Source organism: Budorcas taxicolor, chromosome 17 (assembly GCF_023091745.1).
Source record: "Budorcas taxicolor isolate Tak-1 chromosome 17, Takin1.1, whole genome shotgun sequence".
In the NCBI taxonomy this organism is placed as follows: domain Eukaryota; kingdom Metazoa; phylum Chordata; class Mammalia; order Artiodactyla; family Bovidae; genus Budorcas; species Budorcas taxicolor.
In genome coordinates, this window is record NC_068926.1 from 71,295,190 (window position 1) to 71,317,250 (window position 22,061).

Consider the following 22,061-nt stretch of genomic DNA (forward strand, 5'->3'; position numbering starts at 1 on the left):
AGTCGGACACGACTGAAGCGACTTAGCAGCAGCAGCAGCATACAGATCTCAAATCAACAACCTAACTTACACCTGGAGGAAGTAGAAAAAGAAAGGCAAACTAAACCTATAGCCAACAGGAGAAAAGAAATAAAAAAGATTTGAGTGGAGACAGAGGATAGAAAAACGAGAGAAGATCAGCGAATCAAAAAAAAAAAGAATGGATTTTTGAAAAGGCTGCCATTCTCCGCAAGACCCTGGATCAAACGTCACTCATGGCATTCAGGTTGTGCTTTCCTCAGTAGACAGGTACCATTTTTTTGTTGTTCCTGGTAAGAATAATTAAGAGCTACTCAGAAAATTGCACGTGTGCCACGCGGTCCTGTTAACTATAGTCACCACGCTCCATAACTTATTCATCTTGGGTACTCAAAGCTTTCTACTCTCTAACCAGTGTGTTGCCAAACCCTGTCTCACCCCAGCCCCTGGTAACCACCGTTCTAACCCCTGCTTGTAAGAGTCCCACTTTTTAAGATTCCACACAAGTAAGATCAGGCAGTATTTGCCTTTTTGTGTCTGACCTTTCACTTAGCATAATAACCTCCAGGTCCATCCATGTTGTTGCAAATGACAACATTTCCTTTCTTAAAGCTGAGTACAAGAGTCCTCGACACGTGTGTGTGCTCAGCCACGCAGTCACGCCCGACTCTGCGACCCCGTGGACTGCAGCCCGCCAGACTCCTCTGTCCGTGGGGATTCTCCAGGCAGGAATCCTGAAGTGGGCTGCCATCTTCCTTCTCCATCTCAATACGCGTCTGTGAGTAATCTCCAGATTTTCTCCATCCACTCACCCCTTAACCGACACTTAGGTTGTTACTCTAGCTTGGCCGCAGTGAACATGGGGTTGGAGGTGTCTCTCTTGGAGATCCTGTTTTCATTTTCTTTGGATATATGCCCAGAATCAGGCTTGCTGGATCTTTCCCATCATTTTCAAAGATGGAGAAACAGAGGCCCAGAGGAGGAAGAAACATTCAGAGAATGAGACGGAGGCACTGTGCTGGGGGCAGGAAGACCTGTGTCAAATTCCAGGGGTGCGCTGGGGCAAGGGGGTGAGTGCTGAGGCTTTGCCTCTTGGTCATATCAGTCCTGAGTGTTCATTGGAAGGACTGATGCTGACGCTGAAACTCCAATACTTTGGCCACCTGATGTGAAGAACTGACTCCTTGGAAAAGACCCTGATGCTGAGAAACATTGAGGGCAGGAGGAGAAGGGGATGACAGAGGTTGAGATGGTTGGATGGCATCACCGACTTGATGGACATGAGTTTGAGTAAGCTCCGGGAGTTGGTTGATGGACAGGGAGGCCTGGTGTGCTGCAGTCCATGGGGTCACAAAGAGTCGGACACGACTGAGCGCCTGAACTGAACTTGCCTCTTGATGGCGCCGGATGTCTGCAGCTTGGGGCCAAGATCGTGGATGCTGGAGTCGGACTTTCTGGACCCCCTTCGATGTCTTCATCCCTAAGGCAGGATCTTCTGACACAGGCCGCAGCCGGCAGGAGCCCTGACGATGTTCTGCTCTGTGACCGGCCCGCCTCCCCCAGGGGGACCTTCCGGAGCCCCCGCCCCGCAGACCCGCCGGGCGCCGGCGATTGGACCCGAGCGTGCGGCCCGAGCGCCTACGGGGAGCGGCGCGTGGGGGGCGGGCCGAGCGCGGCTCTGCGGTCGCGGCCCCGGGCCGCTGAGTCCCGTGTCCCCTGCGTGGCGAGGCCGGTCCGCCCCCGCCATGGGCCTGGAGCTCTACCTGGACCTGCTGTCCCAGCCCTGCCGCGCCGTCTACATCTTCGCCAAGAAGAACCGCATCCCCTTCGAGCTGCGCACCGTGGACCTGCGCAAAGGTGGACGCCCGGCCGGGGGTTTGCGGGACCGAGAGGTGGGGGTGGGGAGGGGAGGCCAAACGCTGCTCAGGGCAGCGCCTCCCGAGCCTCACCCGGCCTGCGGCCAGCCACCAGGAAGATCGGAGATTTGGGGATCCCCAGACTTGGCTGGGTCCCTGGAATGAACGACGAGGAGTGGAGGGCTCAGTTGAAGCAGAGTAACAGAGCCGGGGCGGGGTGGGGGGGGGGGGGGGGGCGCGGCGCACGAGGAATGGAGGAACCTGGCGAACCGGGGCTGCCACTAGGCATAGGGACAGGGGCTGGGTGAAGGGACAGGGGCAGGAGGAAAGGAACGGGGGCCGCTTGGCGGGTGAGGCAGAGCGGGTCCCTCCACTGCGGCCCAGCTGCTCATGCTCTGGCCCCGCTGCCCTGGGGGCACCCCCGCCCCCCGCCCGCCGCCTCCCTTCCTCCTCCTCCTGCTTTGCCTGCGTCTACCTTATCCTCTGTCTCACTCCTTCTCAGAAGGCGCACCGGCGCTGGGGATGCGGAGAGCAGGAGGGGGACTGCGGGGGGCGAGGGGGGGGCGGGGGGGCACTGATGAGCCTGCACGCTTTGTACTTTCTCTGGCAGATCCCCAGAGTCCCAAGGGCACAGCTGGCATGCCAGGGCAGCTGAGGGTAGGGAAGGCAGGGCTCCCGTGTTGCTAGTGTGGGGCGGGGGGTGGGGGCGTGTGGGGGGCGCACAGAACAAATCCGGCAACTCTGCAGGGCTGAGCCTTCCACCCAGCGCCCCCAGCGGGGTGAGGCTCGCCTGCCGTTCTGCCTTTGTGCCAGCCTGTCCTGAGGCCTGAATCGCCATCTCGTCCAGCCTCCTCAGGGGACTGGCCCCCTGGCTTGCCCAGCAGTCACCTCTGCAGAGTGTGGGGTAGGGGAGACGGAGTGGGCACAAAGAGGCGTCCCAGCCAGGCTGTCCCACAGAGGGTACTGCAGTAGGTGTGTTTCGCCAGGAGAGGAGGGGAGGGTCCTGGTGAAGGGACAGTCTGAAGGGTGGAGGGAAGGGGAGGAGAGAGGCTGGAGAGGTGAGGCCGTGGCGGACAGCAGATGGCTTTGAGCAGCTTTGCCTGCTCCTGGGGTTCTGGGGAGCCCCTGAAAGCTGTTGAGCAGGGGCAGCAGTGATGACCTGTGCCCCCCAGAAGTTTCTCTCTGGCTGCATCTGAAGGGGCCAAAATCACTCAAGCTCAAGCAGAGGTCAGGGTCCCAGGGGACTGTGGGCTGCACCTTTCCGGGGAGCTTCAGTGGGACCCTAAGAACAGGGCCAGCTCTGTTCCTGGTGCCCAGGGCAGAGTGAGCAAGGGGACGCAGAGGGTCCAGGGGAAGTTGGCTGCAAGTAAATGGACACCCCCTCATAGCTCAGTTGGTGAAGAATCCGCCTGCAATGCGGGAGAGCCCGGTTTGATTCCTGGGTCAGGAAGATCCCCTGGAGAAGGGATAGGCTACACACTCCAGTATTCCTGGGCTTCCCTGGTGGCTCAGCTCGTAAAGAATCCGCCTGCAATGAGGGAGACCTGGGTTTGAACCCTGGGTTGGGAAGATCCCCTGGAGAAGGGAAGGGCTACCCACTCCAGTATTCTGGCCTGGAGAATTCCAGGGACTGTGTAGTCCATGGGGTCACAAAGAGTCGGACACGATTGAGCAACTTTCACTTTTCAAGTGGACGCTAGGAAGAGGCCACTTGTCTGTGTTTGGGAACCTATTCTTAGGGTCCACAGGGAAAGTGGCATTAAGAGGGCCAGTCTCCCAGTCCCTGCAGCTGGGACACCCCCAGACCCCATGCGGGAGCCAGTGATGCTGGCGATGGTGAAAAGGCAGAGGGTGGGAGTCTGCAGGCCTGAGCAAGGACAGGCCCTGCCCTGGATGGAGCTCCTTAAGCTCTGTTTTAGGGGGGCTCCTAGTGGGGGAGGTTTTGCCCACAGGAACTTGGCAAGGGGTGTCGAGCTCTCTTTTGCACCAGCTGGCAGAACCTCCCACTTCTCCCACAGCAGCCCCCGCCAGCCTTTCCCACACCAAGAGCGGCCAGGGGCTGGAGAAGGGCCATGAAATTGTGGTTGGGGCCTTTTGAGGGGGGTGGGTGCAACAGGTGGACACAGCCAGGCAGGGCAGGGCGTTTTCCTCCCCACTATGCACCACGCTGGGCTCTCCGCAGGCCAGCACCTCAGCGATGACTTTGCCCAGGTGAACCCCCTGCAGAAGGTGCCAGTCTTGAAGGACGGGGACTTCATCTTGACCGAGAGGTAACTGGGGCCCCAAGGTTGCCGGCAGACCCCTCTGGAACCGTCTCGTCCCTCTGAGCTGAAGGGCCCTCGGTCCAGTATCCTGCAGAGAGTCAGGGCTGGGCTCCTGGTTCCTGCCTGCCCACAGTTTCAGTTCACAGACATGGTTGGGAAAGCAAGCACCTTACGAGTCATGTGGTGGTTGGTGAGGGGGCGTTCCCGGGCAGGGGGGCAGGGAGGGGCAGGGCGGTTCATCTCCCAAAGGGCTGCCCCCTGGCCAAACTTGTACTGAAGTCTCCCGGCGGTCCCATCTCTGGGCTGCCCTTCCCTGGGAGGACCACCAGTCACATGGACATTTGCCGTCACAGCAGGGACCCTCGTCTTCCTCGGAACTCCCTTGCTGGGAACAAAAGGAGAAAAAAAAAAAAAAGCGAACTGTTTAGCTCCGTGTGGAAGCAGGATTCCCAGTAGGGAGCTTGGTCCGGGGGCAGATACAGAGGTTTTCTGCCCCTTTGGCTGGGGTGCCCAGCCTATAGGGTACCCCGAGTTCCTGAAGGCCTTCCCAGTGGCCCCGAATTCCCACATTCACTGTCCTTCCGGATCAGTCGTGCCATCCCAACACCAAGGCAGCCCAGCTAACCCAGGGCAGGAGGGGGGCTGCAGGAGCCTTGTTTGTCCCGCTTGTCCAAGATCCCACAGCTCCCACACCCTGCTGTGTTTCTGGCAGGATGCTTCAGGGAGGACAGAGGGATGACAGAGAACAGACGATGGAGGGATGGCAGGAAAGCCTTTTTGAAGTGTCAGGCCTCCTGGGGGTCTGAATGTGGGATGATGAGAGTGGATGCAGGCTGGAAGGAACTGGAAGCAATTGAGCTTCTGCAATGCTTTGCTTTGGTGCTGACTCCTCCAGGAAGCTCTCTCTGGTCCTCCCATCAGAAACTGTGCTCCGAACTTGTGGCAGGACTCGCCGCGGAATTGAGCCCGGTGATAGGAGCTTGCCTGTTAGCCTCAGGGAGACTCTCAGCTCAGCCTCCAAAGCCTGTGTGCCCTGGGCAAGTCCCATCCTTGTTCTAAAGCCTGGCTTCCTGTTCTGGAAACGGAGAAAATAGCTTGGTGTGTGGTCAGGAATATTCAGGAAGGGACTCTGTATCAAGCCCCAGCTCAGTGGGCCCCCTGCCCGCCGCCCTCCAACACGTCCTCCCCTTGCCCGCAGCGTGGCCATCCTGCTCTACCTGGCCCGCAAGTATAAGGTCCCCGACCACTGGTACCCTCAGGACCCGCAGGCCTGTGCCCGTGTGGACGAGTACCTGGCCTGGCAGCACACAGCCCTGCGGAGAAACTGCCTCCGAGCCCTGTGGCATAAGGTGAGGTGCTCTCCCCGGGGAGGGGGGCCGGTGAGGGCATCGCCCCACAAGGGCACGGCAACCTCACATTCTTCCTTTCAGTTTAAGTAGCTTCTGTTGACCTGGCTTTGACTTCCCAGTTCTTTCCTCTGTTTGCCCAAGCTGCCGTTAAGCCCGTCTAGTACATTCTTTGTATTTGAAATAAGTGTTTTTTTCAGTTCTAGAGATTCCATGTGGTTCTTTTTTAGAGTTTCCATTTCTCTGGTGAAATTCAACATCTGCTCACCCACTTGGTCTATCTTTCCTTCTAAATTGTTTAACGTATTGATTCTTAGAATAGTTACTTTAAAGTTTTTGTTAGCTAATTTCAGCCCCTGGGTTTTCTGTGGGTTTGTTTCTATTGGTTGTCTTTTGCCATCTGGATTAGGGGTCACATTTTCCTCTTTTTCTTTTTTCCTTTTATATTTTGGCCACACCATGAAGCTTATGGGATCTCAGTTTCCTGACCAGGGATTGAACCTGGGCCACATCAGTGACATCGAATCCTAACCGCTAGGCCACCAAGGAACACCTACATTTTCCTCTTTCTTTACTTGTCTTATAATTTCTTATTTCTTCACACAATAATTTCTTACTGTGTGCTACGTGTTATATAAAAGGAGAGTGGACACGGAGTGCACAATAAATGCCTGACACGGGGCTTGCACTTTCTTCTATCAAGCATCCTCGGTGGGAGGTTCATCTCTTCCAGCTAGTCAGGATTGGGGCTGGGATGTGGCTTCAGTTACAGTTCAGTTCATCTCTGGTTTCAGAAACGTCTTGAGGGTGGAATCAGGTTGCTCATTTTCCTCCAGCAAGGATTTGGAATCTAAGCTCCAACTACAAGCAAGAGATCGCTCTGCTTCTCAGCCCTGCCCTAAGTCCCCCACGGGGCTGCTTCATCAGAAAACTCCCAGACAGATGGCAGGCTTGCACCCCGATCTGCTTGGACCCCAGGGATGAACGTGGCTTACCTTGGGAGGGTTCATGCCCTCTGGAATTTAGCTCATTTTGTCCAGTGCTGCCCAAAAGTAAAGAGTGAGACACATATGTAGTTTAAAATTTTCCAGTAGCCGTAATTAAAAAGTAAAAAGAAACAGTTGAATATATTTTACTTAACCCAAAATACTCAGAGTATCAGTGGTATGATTTTGGCTAATAAACACGTGAAAATATGTTCAGTATCACTAATCCTTAGGAAAATGCAAATTAAAACTATAATGAGGGGACCTCCCTGAGGTCCAGTGTTTAAGACTTGGCCATCCAATGCAGGGGGTGAGTGCAGGTTCGATCTCTGGTTGGGGCGCTAAGATCCAATATGGTTTGCGGCCAAAAAACCAAAACACAGAACAGAAGCAGTATTGTAATAAATTCAGTAAAGATTTTTTTTTAATGTCTATAATGAAATACCACTTCCTCCCTGCTGGGATGGCTGTTACAGATAGATAGATAGGTCAAGGATTGCTTGCTCGGTCGTGTCTGACTCTTTGTGACCCCGTGGACTGTAGCCCACCAGGCTCCTCCGTCCATGGGATTCTCCAGGCTGGAGTGGGTTGCCATTCCCTCCTCCTTCCTGACTCAGGGTCGAACCTGTCTCTTGCATTAGCAGGTGGCTTCTTTCATCCCTGCACCACGTGGGAAGCCCAGACAGATAGACAGATAAGCAAAATTACAAGTGTTAGGGAGGATAAGAAGAAATCGAAACTCCCGTGTGCTCTTGATGGGAATGGAAAGGGGAATAGCTTCTGTGGACAATGCATGGTGGTTCCTCAAGAAAATTAAAAATGCAATTGCCATATGACCCAGCAGTTCCACTTCTGGGCGTATACCTAGAATAACTGAAAGCGGGATCTCGAAGAGATGCTTGTACCCACGTTCACAACGGCGTCATTCGCAGTAGCCAGAATGTGGCGGCAACACCGGTGTCCATCAGCAGTGACGCCTGAGTGCCCCTCAGGGCTTCCGCCCGTGTTTTCTGCCAGGAGTTTTACTGTTTCCGGTCCTATGTTTAAGTCTTTAGTTCATTTTGAGTTTATCTCTATGGCCTTAGAGAATGCTCTAATTTCATTTTTCATGTAGCTGCCCAGTCCTCTCTGCACCACGGATGGAAGAGACTGTCTTTTCTCCCTTGTATATTCCTGTGTCCTTTGTGGTGGATTAGTTGGCCAGAAGCGTGTGGGTTTATTTCTGGGCTCGCTGTCCCTTCCACTGATGCGTGTCTGTTTCCTGGTGTGTATTTTACATTTCACGGCACATTTCGTCTAAGACCAGTCATATTTTAAGAGCTCGGGAACCTCTTGTGGCTGGTGGTTTCCATATCAGACAGGCAGGTTTAGGCTTTATTCTTTGCTACTTTTTGTTCTTTCTTTTATTTTTCCTTTTTCTTTTAAAGTTCTGTATTCTTTTATGACTTAAAAAAAAATCACAAGGTTATTTTCTTTCTAGCGTCATCATGGTGGGTTTTCTGTATTCTTCTCAGAGGTGCCCCCCTCCTTTCTGAAAGTATATCTTTAATTCTGGGTCACCAGTTTCATTGTTGTGTCTTCTATCATTTGTGATATATATAAGAAAAGAAACATTAGGGAACAAAAACCAACTGACCTCTTTGTTGCCCGTTCCCTTCCTGAAGTCCGCCCCCACTGCCTGCCCCTTGAGATCTGGTTCAAGTCCTTTCAGTTCATGACCTTGTACATTATCACATTTACGTGTAGCCCAAAAACAACGCTTCGAGTGCTTACAGTTTTATATAAACGCTCTCAGATCATTCTGTAGTTTGTGTTTTCCCACGGTGGTGCAGGTGGATGTAATGCGTTTTTTTCTAACTACTCTATAGAGTTTCCTGACATGAATAAATCAGAATTACCCTCTGATGGTCTTTTATAGTTAAAGACCTTATAGTTGTATTTAAGGACCGTTTACATCTAAAGTCTCAGGTGCTGCCCTGGAGGTCAGGTAGGAATGCCGGCCCCTAAGCCCCCACTCTGCCTGCCCGCCCATCAGGTGATGCTCCCTGTTTTCCTGGGTGAGCTGGTCTCTCCTGAGACGCTGGCGGCCACACTGGCAGAGTTGGATATGGCCCTGCAGGTGCTTGAGGGCAAGTTCCTCCAGGACAAAGCCTTTCTCACCGGGCCCCACATCTCTCTGGCTGACCTGGTAGCCATCACGGAGCTGATGCATGTGAGTGCTGTGGGTGGTTGGGGGGAGGATGAGGCAGGGGGGTCCTGGGTGGCGCTGAAGTCCTGCTCACACCATGCCCCTGGCTGTGGGACCCTGTGGAGAGACCTTCTGGAGTTCCATGGCCTCCAGACCAGGTTGGTGTTGCAATATGTGGTCACCCATCCCGCCCCCTCTCTCCCTACAGCCCGTGGGTGCCGGCTGCCAAGTCTTCAAAGGCCGACCCAAGCTGGCCGCGTGGCGCCAGTGCGTGGAGGCAGCGGTGGGGGAGGCCCTCTTCCAGGAGGCCCATGAGGTCATCCTGAAGGCCAAGGACTCTCAGCCTGCAGACCCCACCTTGAAGCAGAAGATGCTGCCCAAAGTGCTGGCCATGATCCAGTGACCCAGGGAGCTGCGCCTCTGCTCTGCCCTTGGCAGTTCACGGAGCAGCTTCATTTCTGCTGTCCCTTGGGAGGCAGACCTGGAGAGCAGGCGTGGCTTGCCTGCCTGAGTCCTCTGCTCCTGGGGCCAGGTTCCCACCCATCTGTCGCTGGGGCTGCAGAGCCACAAGGAGAATGGCACACCCAGACCTCGTCTCCTTTCATCTGCGTTTTCTTTCCAGTCTGGGAAATAAACCTGGGCTCAGCCTGAGCCTTTGCTTCTAACTCTGAGGTGTGCTTTATTTGACCTTCCATCTGTCCTGGCCTCGGTTTTGGCCTCTCTTTGAGAGACAGCTGGCTGCGCAGGCCCGGTGGATTAGCTTTCCGCAGACCGGTTGTCCAGAGTGAAATTAACAAATGCCCTGCGCTCCACTGGTTCTTCGACGAGGACAGTAGAGGTAGCAGGTCTCCAGGTGTGTTGGGCGCAGAGTCGCCAACACTCTCTTCGCAGGGCCAGTGCCTTTCAGCACCAAGTATTGTGAATCACGAGTCCTGCACCGACCCTGAGAGGGTGGTGGGAGGAGACATCAAACAGCAGCTCCCCGGGTCAGGACTCGGTCAAGTGGGGCCTGAATTGCCACACCTCGGAGCTGCAGAACCTGAACAGGAACGGAATGCTCAGATTGCACTTTAGAATAACATTCTGACTGTTGGTGGGGGTTGGACTGGAGGGTGGCCAGGGAGGAAGCAGGGAGATTGGATATCGCAGCAGTCCGGCCAAATGTGAGTTATGGTGGAGGTCAGTCCCCTGGAGGGGGTGGAGAACATGGCTGCATCCAACCTGGAGAAAGTTCTCTCCTGATGGGATAGATCTTTGTTAAACTGGGAGCCAAGGGCCCAGGAAGGCCAAGCTATTCTCAAGGTTTGTTTGTTTTTTTTTTTCTTTCCCCCAGTTGGGCTTTCTCTGAATCTTGGGTTTGGGAATAGGTTTTTTTTTTTTTTTTAAGTTATTTATTTGGCTGCCCTAGGTCTTAGTAGGTCTGCAATACAGGAGAGGTGGGCTCAATCCCTGGGTCAGGAAGAGCCACTGGAGGAGGAGATGGCAACCCGCTCCAGTATTCTTGTCAGGAAAATCCCATGGACAGAGGAGCCTCTCGGGCTACACAGTCCATGGGGGTCTCAAAAAGTCAGACCCGACCAGCACAGGCACTCACAAGCCTTAACTGCAGCTCGCAAGATCTTCAGTTGTGGTATGTGGGATCTAGTTCTGTGATCAGGAATCCAACCTGGGTGCCCTGCCTTGAGAGCAAAGAGTCTACTGGACCACTAGGGAAGTCCCTGGAAGTGAAGTGAAGTGAAGGCCACTCCGTCGCGTCCGACTCTTTGCGGCCCCATGGACTAGCCCATGGAATTTTCCTGGCCAGAATACTGGAGTGGGTAGCCTTTGCCTTCTCCAGGGGATCGTCCCAATCCAGGGACTGAACCCAGGTCTCTCGCATTGCAAGCAGATTCTTTACCAGCTGAGCCACAAGGGAAGCCTAAGAATACTGGAATGGGTAGCCTATCCCTTTTCCAGGGGACCTTCGCAACCCAGAATTGAACTGGGGTCTCCTGCATTGCAGGCAGACTCTTTACCAACTGAGCTATCAGGGAAGACTGAAGTCCCTGGGGACACGGGTTTTTTCACCTGGGAGACTTGCTTAGAGGGTGAAGGCATCACAGCCAAAGACCTCAGGAACCCCAGGCTTGAGGTTGGAGGGGTTTGGCCCTACAAAGGAAGTGGGAAGATTCCGGGCCCACCCACAAACCTCATAGATGGGTCTCACGAGGCTCTGTTTTGCAGGAGGGAGGCGAAGATTAGCCGGGAGGGAGCGTAAGGAAGCTTGGTGAGGGGCGGCTTCCTGAGGTGGTGATCTGGTCTTTGCCGGGTGCGGAGGACCACACGCCCTCCCCCGCCTCCACCCTGGGCCGTGGGCCCCCGGGAGGCTGCGGCATCTTTTACTCCTCTGTTTGTGTTCCTGGGGACTCTGACGTCCCTCCTCTTTCAGCCCCCGCTCTGAGGAGGGAGGTGGCCTGGGCTAACCCTTTGACCCTAAGTTCACTGAGTGGCTGCTCTGGAAGCGCCCTTGATCTCGTGCCCCCAGTACCCCTCCCGTCCTGTTCCATTTGACGCAGGTTAGACACTGCTGTTCAGGTGAGGGGACTGACACGGCGAGAGACACCGAGTCTGTCTCCTTGAACCCTGCCGGGCAGGAAACGGAGCCCAGCTCAGAACCCCGCAGAGGGAAGGCGGGAGAGCGAGGCCGCCGCTGATTGGCCCAAAGTTCTGCGGCGCCGTCCAATGGGCGGGTAGGGTGTGGCCGGGCTCGGGTACCCGGAGCTGCGCACATCCCTCGGCTGGGTGACCGGTGGAACCTGCCCGCCGCCGTTCCTGTCGTGGGTCCTGCCCGCCGTTCCCGCCCCCGCCATGGGCCTGGAGCTCTACCTGGACCTGCTGTCCCAGCCCTGCCGCGCCGTCTACATCTTCGCCAAGAAGAACCGCATCCCCTTCGAGCTGCGCACCGTGGACCTGCTCCAAGGTGGGCCGGACAAGCAAGCAGGCCCGGGAGCTGGGTGTCCCTGTGGCCCCCGAGTCGGGAGGCCGGTGCAGACAGACTCCCGTCGGAAACCGTGGCTTTGGCCATCGGTTGTGTATTGTCCGTCGTTCCTTTGCCTAGTGAATACCAACCGTTCTTCACACCCAGGTTAAGGGGGAACAGAGCGGGTAGATAGCAGTGCCGGGTGCGGCCAGGGTTGGGGCGGGGCGAAGAAGTGGAGGAAAGTGGAGAGACGGCTCTCCATACCACGGCTCGGAGAAAACGGTGACGCGGCCTCCTGGTTCTCAGCAGCGGCGGCCCCCACGCGTGACTGCCCAGAAGATTGTTCGCCTGTATCTGGCCTCCGCTTTACTCCTTCCTACCTGTGCCCGCCTAGGTCCCCTCCACTTGGGCAGAATCCCGCGGAGGGAGCAGGGCTGTCACCGGACCTTAGCAGGAGCTCTGGATTCAGAGCCCCTCGGGGCAGGCTGAGTCTGCCCGCCTTCTGCCTCTGGCGCCCCAGCCCGAGCCACCTCCTGCTCTGGTGCCACCTTGCTCTGCCTTCTCAGTGATCCTTGGGGTGAGGGCCGAGCACAGAGGCTGTTTCTGGAGGGAGAATAGATCGTGGTGACCCTGCCCACAAGGGAGGAGCAGAAAGGCCCGCAGGTAGTCTTGTGACCAGGCTGGGGTCCTGCAACCAGGCTGGAGCCTTGCTCCGCTAAAGCCTCCGGCTTCACACTCACTACTTGGCGTCCCCTCCACACGGGCCTGAGCTGGTAGTGGTGGTGGAAGGCCTGCAGTATGCAGAAGTGAGCCAGACCGGGGGGCCCTGGTGGGGAAGGAGTCTGGAAGGTTTGGCACAGGAAGGGAAGAGGAGCGACCTGCAGGGGGCTGAGTGGCTAAGCAGGTCAGGCATGGGTGGTGCGAGTGAGGTTTGCTCAGATCTGGGAACAGGTGTGTGGACAGGTCACCCAGTTAGCACAGAGAGGTGGGGCTCTGCAGGGGACAAGCTTAGAGCCCAGGGAGGGGGCTGGAGGGCCTGATGCAGGGATGGAGTTGACCAGGGCTGGGGGTTTGCGGCTGCAGAAACCCACCCTCCCGTCACTCTGCCCAAGCCCAAGTTGAGATGCTCCTTAGCCCAGGTCCAGAGCAGGTGGACACGGGAACAGGAACCTCTGGTGGGCTCAGGGGATGTCACCCCCTGACCAGCGGAGTGGCCTTCTCTTTCCTGACGCCCCACCAGGACAGGGACCCCAGAAAGTTGGTGGCTGGTTGTTGGGGTGGGAGTGGACAGAGATCTTAGAGGCCTCACAGTTCTCCCCACCTGCCTCACCGGTCACTCCACAGGCCAGAACCACAGCGATGACTTTGTCCAGGTGAACCCCCTGAGGAAGGTGCCAGCCCTGAAGGATGGGGACTTCACCTTGGCTGAGAGGTAAAGGGCCCCTGGGCCGCACCTGTCGGCCATCTGTGTGTCCACCGTTGATGGCTTGGCTCATGGCTTGCGTATCCCAAGTCCCTGTTCCGGCCCAAGGGGTGGAGAGTGGCTTGAAGTGGGCAGAGGTGCCCAGGGCTGGAGGGGTGCCTGGTCTCTCCTGGCACTGCCTGAGCTCCGGAGACTGGGGGGATGGTACTGGAGTCCTCTGAAGCCCCACGACACTTTGTTTTCCCCTCGGTGCCGGAGATGCTAGATGGCCCAGTGTAGACCTGTATGGCCCTGGCTGTCACCTGACCCCTCTGGGCCTCGGATTCCTGCTTGTGTACCAGAACCAGGAAGACGCTGAGATGCTCCACCCACAGGATCTAGGGAAAGACGTGTGAGGTCAGGGCCAGGCCTCACCCAGGGCCTGGTCCCTGTGGAACGGCTGATGAGTGACTGGGGCATGTCCTCTGCACCCCCCTTGTCCCCCAGTGTGGCCATCCTGCTGTATCTGGCCCGCAAGTACGAGGCCCCTGACCACTGGTACCCCCAAGACCTGCAGGCCCGAGCCCGCGTGGATGAGTACCTGTCGTGGCAGCACACGGCCCTCCGGATGAGCTGCACCCGGGCCATGTGGCAGAAGGTGAGCTCTGGGGCAGGGAGCCCTCCAGGATGATCAAGGGGCCAGGCTCTCTGTCGAAGCTGAGAACACTAAATCCTAGAATGCCAGAGAGGCTCCAGGGCAACGGACTTGTTTCCCAGAGAGGAAACTGAGGCACAGAGCCTGGGAACGACTCCCCCAAGGTGTCTTATCAAAAACACATTCATTTGTTGAGTTGTTTTCAGCTCCGCTAGATCTTCCTTGCTGGGAGCAGGCTCGGGGGCACGGGCTCCAGGACTCGCAGCTCGCAGGCTGAATGGCCCCGAGGCACATGGAGTCTTCCGGGACTGGGGATGGAAGCCGTGTCCTCTCCTGCACTGGCAGGTGGATACTAAACCAGGGCTTTCCTGAGCCACCAGGAAAGCCCTCCCTCCTCAGGTCTTGATTCCCGAGTTGCTGGAAATGAACCCTCTGCTTTCCTGTACATGTCACACTGCCTAGGAATGTTGCCTCTTGTGGGGGAAAAGCATCAAGCCCTCGCTTTGCCACACACGTACTTTTCAGATGGAGAGATGCTAAGTGACAAACCTCGAAGTAGGAAGAAACGAGATATTCACTAAATGTTGATCTAATTTCTGGGTATGCAAAGATTGATAAGCCTAATAACAGTGAGAGACTTGGAGAAAAGACTCATCAATTTTATGTGGTGAAATCTGTAGAAGAAGGGGGAAAAAAAAGGGAGAATTAAAGCCAGCAAAAAAAAAAAAAACTGGGGAAAATCTTGGCAAAGATGTGTTAGAAAGAAGTAACATTCTTGATACTTAAGATGTTCTTAGAAGCCCATCAGACAAAGACAGGAGAAAAACGGGCAGAGGAAACCAGCAGAGATGTAGCTGAAGGACAGAGAGAAAGGGGCAGTAAGTGGATGAAAACATTTAACTTCAGTAAAAACCAAGCAAATGCGCATTAAAGGAGCATGCAGATACCATTTTTGCTTATCAAATGTGCAGAGGCCTTTGCCATGAGCCCTGAGCCGTGATCAGCGCCCAGTACCCAGCGGTCATCCTGTGTGTGTGAGGGGCTGAGCACTGCGCCTGGGCCCTCAGCAGCGCACTGAGAGCTTGCAGTCCTAGCACCGCGCCGCCAGGGAGTTCCATCTTGGCCCAAAGAAAGTTTCCATAGCTTCAAAAGCCATGGGCTTCTGTGGTGGCTCAGTGGTAAAAAATCTGCCGACCAGTGCAGGAGACTCGGGTTCAATCCCTGGGTCGGGAAGATCCCCTGGAGGAGGAGAAGGGAACCCACTCTTACAATCTTGCCTGGGAAATCCCATGGACAGAGGAACCTGGCCGCTGCCTACAGCCCATGGGGTCATAAAAGACTTGGACACGACTTAGGGACTCAACAATGACAATAAAAGCTGTGGTCGGGGAGGCAGCCTGGTGCATTTGAGGGCCGAATGGAGAGAAACTGAGGAGAGTGAGTGTAGATCTTTGCTACTGAGTGTGGTCCATGGGCCGCGAGCAAGACGGTCATCTGGGAGCTTGGCAGTGCAGAGGCTGACCCCAGCCAGGTGCACTGATTAGGAGCATACACTTGAAGCACATCCTAGAGGGATCTGCAGGCCCATTCCCACAGACTCCCATCTGAGAGGCCTGGGGTGGGGTCGGGGGTGGTGGGAGCGTGGGAGAGGATGGCTGCTGCTGTGTGTTGAGACCTTTGCGGGGCGGGGGCAGTAGCGAGTCATGGCAGGCTTTATGCAGGAAGAAGCTACAGGCAGACTGGGATTGCAGAGGGATCCCCTGGCTGCCTGGTGTGAGGACCCAGGGAGAGGCGGAGGCTGGCCACGCGTGAGTCAGCGATGAGGCCTGGGCTGGTGGTGGCCGTGGGTGGGAAGGGGTGACGGGAGTGAGGAGAAATGCGCAGGATGGCTGGCCAACAGGATGAGAGCCGGAACCAGGCCGGGCCCTAGGCAGACGCTGAGCCCTCTCTCTGCCTGCCAGATGATGTTCCCTGTGTTCCTGGGCCAACGGGTGCCCCCTGAGACACTGGCAAACACTCTGGCCGAGCTGGACCGGTGCCTGCAGCTGCTTGAGGACAAGTTCCTGAAGGACCAGGACTTCCTGGCCGGGCCCCACATGTCAGTGGCGGACTTGGTGGCCATCACAGAGCTGATGCATGTGAGTGCTGTGGGGCAGGGGGGCTGCTGAGCAGCAGGGTATCCTGGGAGGGAGCCCGTGCACCAGCTCACATTGCTCTTTCTGGCTGGGGGTAGAGGGGGGCCCTGGGTGGGTCACGTCCCCTCTGAGCCTCAGGGTCCTCATCTGTAAAAAGGGGCCTAAAACCCCACCCTACAGGGATATTGAGCAGTTTCCTGGTGTTTCCTCTAGTGGCAGAGGCGGGGAAATCCACCCAGGGGATCCCTAGGCCAGGGGCGGCCTTCTGCTTCCCTGGGCACCTCCGCCCTCCAGTCAGCTCCCTCTCCTGCAGCCCGTCAGTGCCGGCTGTGACATCTTCAAAAGCCGGCCTAAGCTGGCCGCGTGGCGCCAGCGCGTGGAAGCTGCGGTGGGGGAGGACCTCTTCCGAGAGGCCCACGCGGTCCTCATGAAGGCCAAGGACCTGCCTCCAGCAGACACTGCCGTGAAGGAGAGGCTGAAGCCCCTAGCGCAACTGTTGTTGTAGTGAGTCCCGGTGAGCCTGCCACGGCACTCTAAGAAATGGCGCTCCCTCCCCTCAGCTGGGGGCCAAAACACGGCTCCCGCTCAGAGTCCGGGCCACAGTGCTCTCCACTCGCCAGCCCTGCATGCCTTCCTCTGTCCGTCCGCTAACTTCACCCTTACCCCTTGCACGCTGACTTCCATGTGAACTCTGGAAAGAGCTCCAGTAAACACAAAAGTGACCCTGGCCCTCTCTTGTTTGAAAAATTTCCCTGGTTTCTGCCCTGAGGCTAAAGGACAAAGGGTGAGTGCTTTAATATGCCCACTTCCATAAAGTTTTAGGTATGTAGTTGGAATCGTTCATATACACCCACGTAAGTTCAACGACCTTTGCTATTTACAATTCTAACAGCTTTCCAACGCTGATGAAAGTACCACGTTTGGCCACATCAACAGACATCCACATGCTCAATAACAGCTTTTGTTTCACCTCTAAAAAATACAGGGTCCCGTAAACATTGCTGGTAATTCGACCGGGGCTTTGGCTGGCTATCACCACCCCCTGGTGGGCGATCCTTCACCGTGAGGCAAGGTTGCCACAGGCACAAGAAGCCACAAGGGTGTTTTTGTCCGTGGGTACCAGGCAGGGATGCAGTGAACCCGAGGGTCTCTGCCCAGCCCCACTCGAGCCCCCAGGCTTCACCTGGTCTGATCAAAAGAAGAGCGTTTTAGCACGTCGAACGGGAGTTGCCCGACGCAGAGACAGCTCATTCAAAAAAATTTTAATACTCCGTGACGAGGTAGCATTGTTAGCGTGGAGCCTGGGGATAGCCCCTCCGGGTGTGTGTATTTGGGCGTGTTCAGACCTCCACCTAAATATTAGCCAAAGCGCTGGAAAGCCACAGGGGACAGGAAACCGCGGCCAGCAGGGCCGGAGCGGGGCGCGGGCGGGGCCTGGTGTGTGGGCGGGGCTCGGCACGGCCAATACCTCGTTGGGGGCGGGGTCACAAGGAGGGGGCCGGGCTACCACACTTCCGGAAATCAGCGCCAGCCCTGGCGGCGGCTCTCTGCGGAGACCCGGGGGGATGCAGCCCAGACAGCCAATCAGGGGGCGCTGAGTTTCTGTCCAGCCAATGAGGAGAGCAGGTTTCCGTGGCGCCCCGCCCCCGCTCCCCGTCGCCCGACCCTCAAGAACACAGACCCGGACCCCGCGCCTCGTTTCTCCCCGGCGACCGTTCGCACCCTTCCCGCTGGACATGCCGTTCGTAGAGCTGGACACGAGCTTGCCCGCCGGCCGCGTGCCCGCGGGGCTGGAGAAGCGGCTCTGCGCGGCCACTGCCGCCATCCTGAGCAAGCCTGAGGACGTGAGCCTGCGCTGGGGAGCACGGGGCGGGGAGGAGGCTGGCGGACCGGGGTCGGGCTCTATCTGCGACCCCCGCTTCCCCAGCGTGACCCCGACTCTTCCGCGCCCGCCCGCCCGCCCGCCGCCAACTCCGTCCTCCCGCACTCCAGGGCCCTGCGGCCCCGTCCGCAACACGTGCTCCGTGTCGGCTTGGCCAGCCGTGACCCCGAAGTGACCTCCAAGGACCCCGACCCGTGCCCCCAGCCCTGACCCCCGTGGAGCTCGCGCGTCTGCACCCCGTGCTCCCTCACCCCGCGCTCCCTCACCCCGCGCTCCCCAGGTCCTCAGCACGATCCCCGCCTAACGCCGCCTTCAGGCTAAACTCCCGTGTCCCCGCAGCGCGTGAACGTGACGGTGCGGTCCGGCCTGGCCATGGTGCTGAACGGCTCGGCGGAGCCCAGCGCCCAGCTGCTCGTCTCCTCCATCGGTGTGGTGGGGACGGCCGAGGAGAACCGCGGCCACAGCGCGCGCTTCTTCGAGTTCCTCACCAAGGAGCTGGACCTGGCCGAGGACCGGTGCGTAGGGGGGGGCAGGGAGAGGACCCTCTTGGGACTGCTGTGCCACTGGGGGCCGGGATCCCACCTCAGGCCCCTCCTGAGTTTGGGGGGAAAATTAATTCCTCATGCTGGACAAGAAGGATCTGGTGCCGCCTGGGCCCTTGACCCCATGGGCCGGTGGACGGCCCACCTTGAGAGTGGTAGTGGAATTGAATGAATTCCTGGCTCTGCAGTGGTGCCTGTGACACCTGGGCAAGGTATGGCCTCTTGGACCTCCGTGTTTCCATCTGTGAAATGGGAAGGCTCCCCTTTAACCACTCCTGGGGGCACTGCATGGGACGACACTACTGTACCTGCCTTGGCACCTGACAGGGCAGAATGTTGCTATCCCGGCAGAACCAAAGCCACTTATCATCTGCCCTCAGGTTTTTCCATATGTTGGGAAAACAGGAGTAATCTTTTAGAACTTCTCTAAGCTGGACTGGAGGAATTCTGGGTATGTCCTGAGGCTGTGACCTTTGGGTCCCATGCAGGTGGGGGAATCCAAACAAACCTGGAATTAAACCATGTCTGGTTTGTAACCTTCTCTTCTCTGAATAGAGAGGCATGGATCAAATAGTTCCCAAGAAGCCCTCGGTGATTGTTTCTCAGTCATTCAGTTGTGTCCAACTCTTTGCGACCCCATGGACTGCAGCATACCAGGTTTCCAGGCCCTTCACCATCTCCTGGAGCTTGCTCAAACTCATGTCCATTGAGTTGGTGATGCCGTCCAATCATCTAGTCCTCTGTCATCCCCTTCTTCTCCTGCCTTCAATCTTTCCCAGCATTAGGGTCTTTTCTAATGAGTCGGCTTCTAATAAGAAGGCCGCATGGCTCCCAAACCTGGGATTCCGTGGCAAGGTCATGGTTTCTTCTCGGGTAAAAAATATTCCCAAGCCGAGTCTATGCCTATGAGGAACTAACTGCATAAGAATCTTGAAAGAACCTTTCAGAATGGAGCCTTTGTTGGCCCAGAAAGAGTGGGTGAAGAATGGTCACTTCTGGGGGTGCTTAGACCTGGTCCTTAATCTGGGGAGCCATAAGAATTCTAACAATGATAAACAACCTGTAATTTACCACATACCAGAGATTTGAAAGGTAATTCACATGCCTGACCCCATTTGATCCTTAGAAGTTTTGTGCCTCTGTCTATAGCCCCCATGTGGACATGCCATCCCATTATGGGGACATCTCATCCCACAATGGAGATAGCTCCATTATGCCCATTTACAGATGGGACGGGACAACTGAGGTTGTCACATATACCTCCTTGGCCCTAGGTTGTCCCAAGTATCCTGTTTCTGCACAAGGAACTTCCTGTCACTTCTGGGAGAGGAGCTCATTCACTCACTCCACAGATAATGTGGGGAGGGAGGTGGTTATGCCTGGACTCCTTGAGCCAGGCTTTGCAAAAACAGGGGCTGGGATACTGCACATGTGTGCTCCTGGGGGCCTGCAGTTTGGGAGAGAGAAGGCTCCCCATGAACCCACATACAGTGACCACAGAGGCTGCCTGTCTATCCCGGGTGGGTGATGACGGTGTGCAGCCACCATTCCACCCCTGACATGCCCACTGCCCTGTCTGGGGTTTGTGGAGAGTGTTCATGGGGTGAGACAGGCTTGCAAAATGCCTGGTGGGGCTAAGGCAGGCTCCTTGGAGCCCACAGTGGGTATGTCTGGCTGGGGGATGTTAGAATGTAAGGCGTTAGCCAAGGAGCTGATGACATCTTTCTCTCCATCTCCTGAAGGATAATGATCCGCTTTTTCCCCTTGGAGCGCTGGCAGATTGGCAAGAAGGGGACAGTCGCGACCTTTTTATGATTGGCGTGTAGGGCATCCAGGGCCTCTGAGCTGACAGCCCTTCCAGAGAGGCCTTCTGGCAGTGAGGGCCTGGTGGACACCAGCTTCTGGCATCTCCGTGTGGTTCTCCTCCCCATCCTCACAACAAATAAATTAAGAGAGCTTTGTCTCAAACCTGACTTCTCTACTTCCCTTTGCCACTGCCTTCCCCCACCCACACCCCCTGGCATTCTGGGTCACTCTGGACAGCAGGTTGGTTTATGAGGTGGGGACCTTAAGGGAACCTGGGAGGTGGGACGTTCCTGTCCTCAGGGGCTGTGTTTCATGTCTTATATTTGGCTGCTGGAATCAGGGTGGAGGGCTTCTTGGAGTCGCTCCTCTTCGTGCCCCTGTTCAGGCTGGTGGGGAGCGGCAGGCAACTGGTCCAGCCTAGGCCTTCCTGCAGACTGCTGACCCGACATTCCTGTCCTCAGCCTGGGCTTCAGGGCCCTTCCCTGGGCATTGCCAGACTCCCATCGTCTCTTGTGAGTCTTGCTGAGAATTCTCTGTAGCTGTGTACCTTGTAAGATCCACATGCCAAATGGCAAACCCAGAAATGCAGCCTCTGCTTCTGGAAATGGAATGAATAGAATCTTGTTACTGCCCCGGCCCCTGCCGCCAATCTAAAGCCATATCATGCTTTTGCGTTGCAGAGGACGCGGGGGTGGGGTGGGGGTGGGGGATGGAGGTGTGGCATGGAAGTCTCCTTTTCAGCTTTCTTCCAGATGCAGAGTTTACATCTCTGGGCGATACTTTCCCTGCCCCCTTAAAGCTTTGATCATTCTTGTGCACCAATGAATACCAAACTGATTTGCAGTCTGCCTGGTTAATAAGTTTCCTAAGGAATGTGCCTGAGCCTGAGTGTTTACCTGGCCACCGCTGTTGTTCAGTGGCTCAGCTGCGTCCAGCTCTTCGCGACTGCGGCACGCCAGGCTTTCCTGTCCTTCACCATCTCCTGGAGCTTGCTCAGATTCATGCCCACTGAGTCAGTGATGCCATCCAACCATCTAGTTCCCTGTCATCTTCTCTTCCTGCCTTCAATCTTTCCCAGTATCAGGGTCTTTTCTAATGAGTCAGCTCTTCTCACCAGGTGGCCAAAGTACTGGAGCTTCAGTTTCAGCAGCAGTCCTTCCCAGTGAATATTGAGGGTTGACTTCCTTTAGGATTGACTGGTTTGATCTCCTTGCAGTCCAACGGACTCTCAAGAGTCTTCTTCAGCACAATTCAAAAGCATCAATTCTTCAGCCCTCAGCCTTCTTTATTATGGTCTAACTCTCACATCCATACTTGACTACTAGAAAAACCACAGCTTTGACCACCACTGAGAACTTGTTAAAAGCTACAGCTTGGAGGTCCTACCCTTGGCTCCCTGTCCCAGTTGTCTCTGCACTCATTCCTTCTGCCAGCATGGATGTCCTGCTTCCCAAAGGGGCTCAGGGAATGTTTGTGGGTTGGAGGTAAATGAGTGGTTGAAGCGCTCAAGGAGGGATTCAGGCCTAAAACCTTTCCAGGACCACAAGGTAACAGCATCCAATCTGGTCTCATCATCAGTCTCATCCCCATCAGTGAGTGAGGTCATCTGTTTGCAGTGAGGACTGGCCCCTTGACCCATTCCGGCATCAGGGCCCCCATTTTGCCCCTTGATAACACGGTGCTGCATGAGACTCCTGCATAGCCTGCACTGTTTCTCAGCACAAACTTTTGCTACACAGCTCCCTGCTGCTTGGATCACCCTCCCCATTTTTATTCAACTTTCACTTCAGAACATCTTTCATGATACAGCTCAGGGGTGAGAGCTGTATCCAAGGTTGCAAGTTATCTCTGAAACTTTGAAACCATCTGTTTATGGTCTGTTTAAACCCTCCCACCACCACCGCCTCCCACCAGGTTATACCCAAAATTAAGGTTGGTGATTAAGTTATTTTTGTACTTCCTGGCATATCAATAAAGCTTTATTGTACCTAACTGTCTACGAGTTCTTCACCATGATTTTAC

At 56.0% G+C, this 22,061-nt stretch overlaps 3 protein-coding genes across 3 annotated transcripts; all 3 read left to right on the plus strand.

The window, feature by feature from the left end:
* The first annotated feature begins 1,752 nt into the window (after nt 1-1,752).
* Nucleotides 1,753-9,061, plus strand: LOC128062350 (glutathione S-transferase theta-1). Its single transcript, XM_052654802.1, has 5 exons — nt 1,753-1,875; nt 4,057-4,144; nt 5,337-5,487; nt 8,506-8,682; nt 8,867-9,061. The coding sequence occupies exons 1-5, from the start codon at nt 1,764-1,766 to the stop codon at nt 9,059-9,061; spliced, it is 723 nt and encodes a 240-aa protein (XP_052510762.1). The 5' UTR covers nt 1,753-1,763.
* Nucleotides 9,062-11,447: 2,386 nt separating this feature from the next.
* LOC128062367 (glutathione S-transferase theta-3-like) lies at nt 11,448-16,526 on the plus strand. Its single transcript, XM_052654822.1, has 5 exons — nt 11,448-11,617; nt 12,962-13,049; nt 13,527-13,677; nt 15,636-15,812; nt 16,123-16,526. Exons 1-5 carry the CDS (start codon nt 11,506-11,508, stop codon nt 16,312-16,314), a joined length of 720 nt encoding a protein of 239 aa, XP_052510782.1. The 5' UTR covers nt 11,448-11,505; the 3' UTR covers nt 16,315-16,526.
* Nucleotides 16,527-17,374: 848 nt separating this feature from the next.
* Nucleotides 17,375-20,192, plus strand: LOC128062451 (D-dopachrome decarboxylase). The gene is made up of 3 exons (XM_052654928.1): nt 17,375-17,653; nt 18,031-18,206; nt 19,976-20,192. Exons 1-3 carry the CDS (start codon nt 17,423-17,425, stop codon nt 20,046-20,048), a joined length of 480 nt encoding a protein of 159 aa, XP_052510888.1. The 5' UTR covers nt 17,375-17,422; the 3' UTR covers nt 20,049-20,192.
* Nucleotides 20,193-22,061: the final 1,869 nt, after the last annotated feature.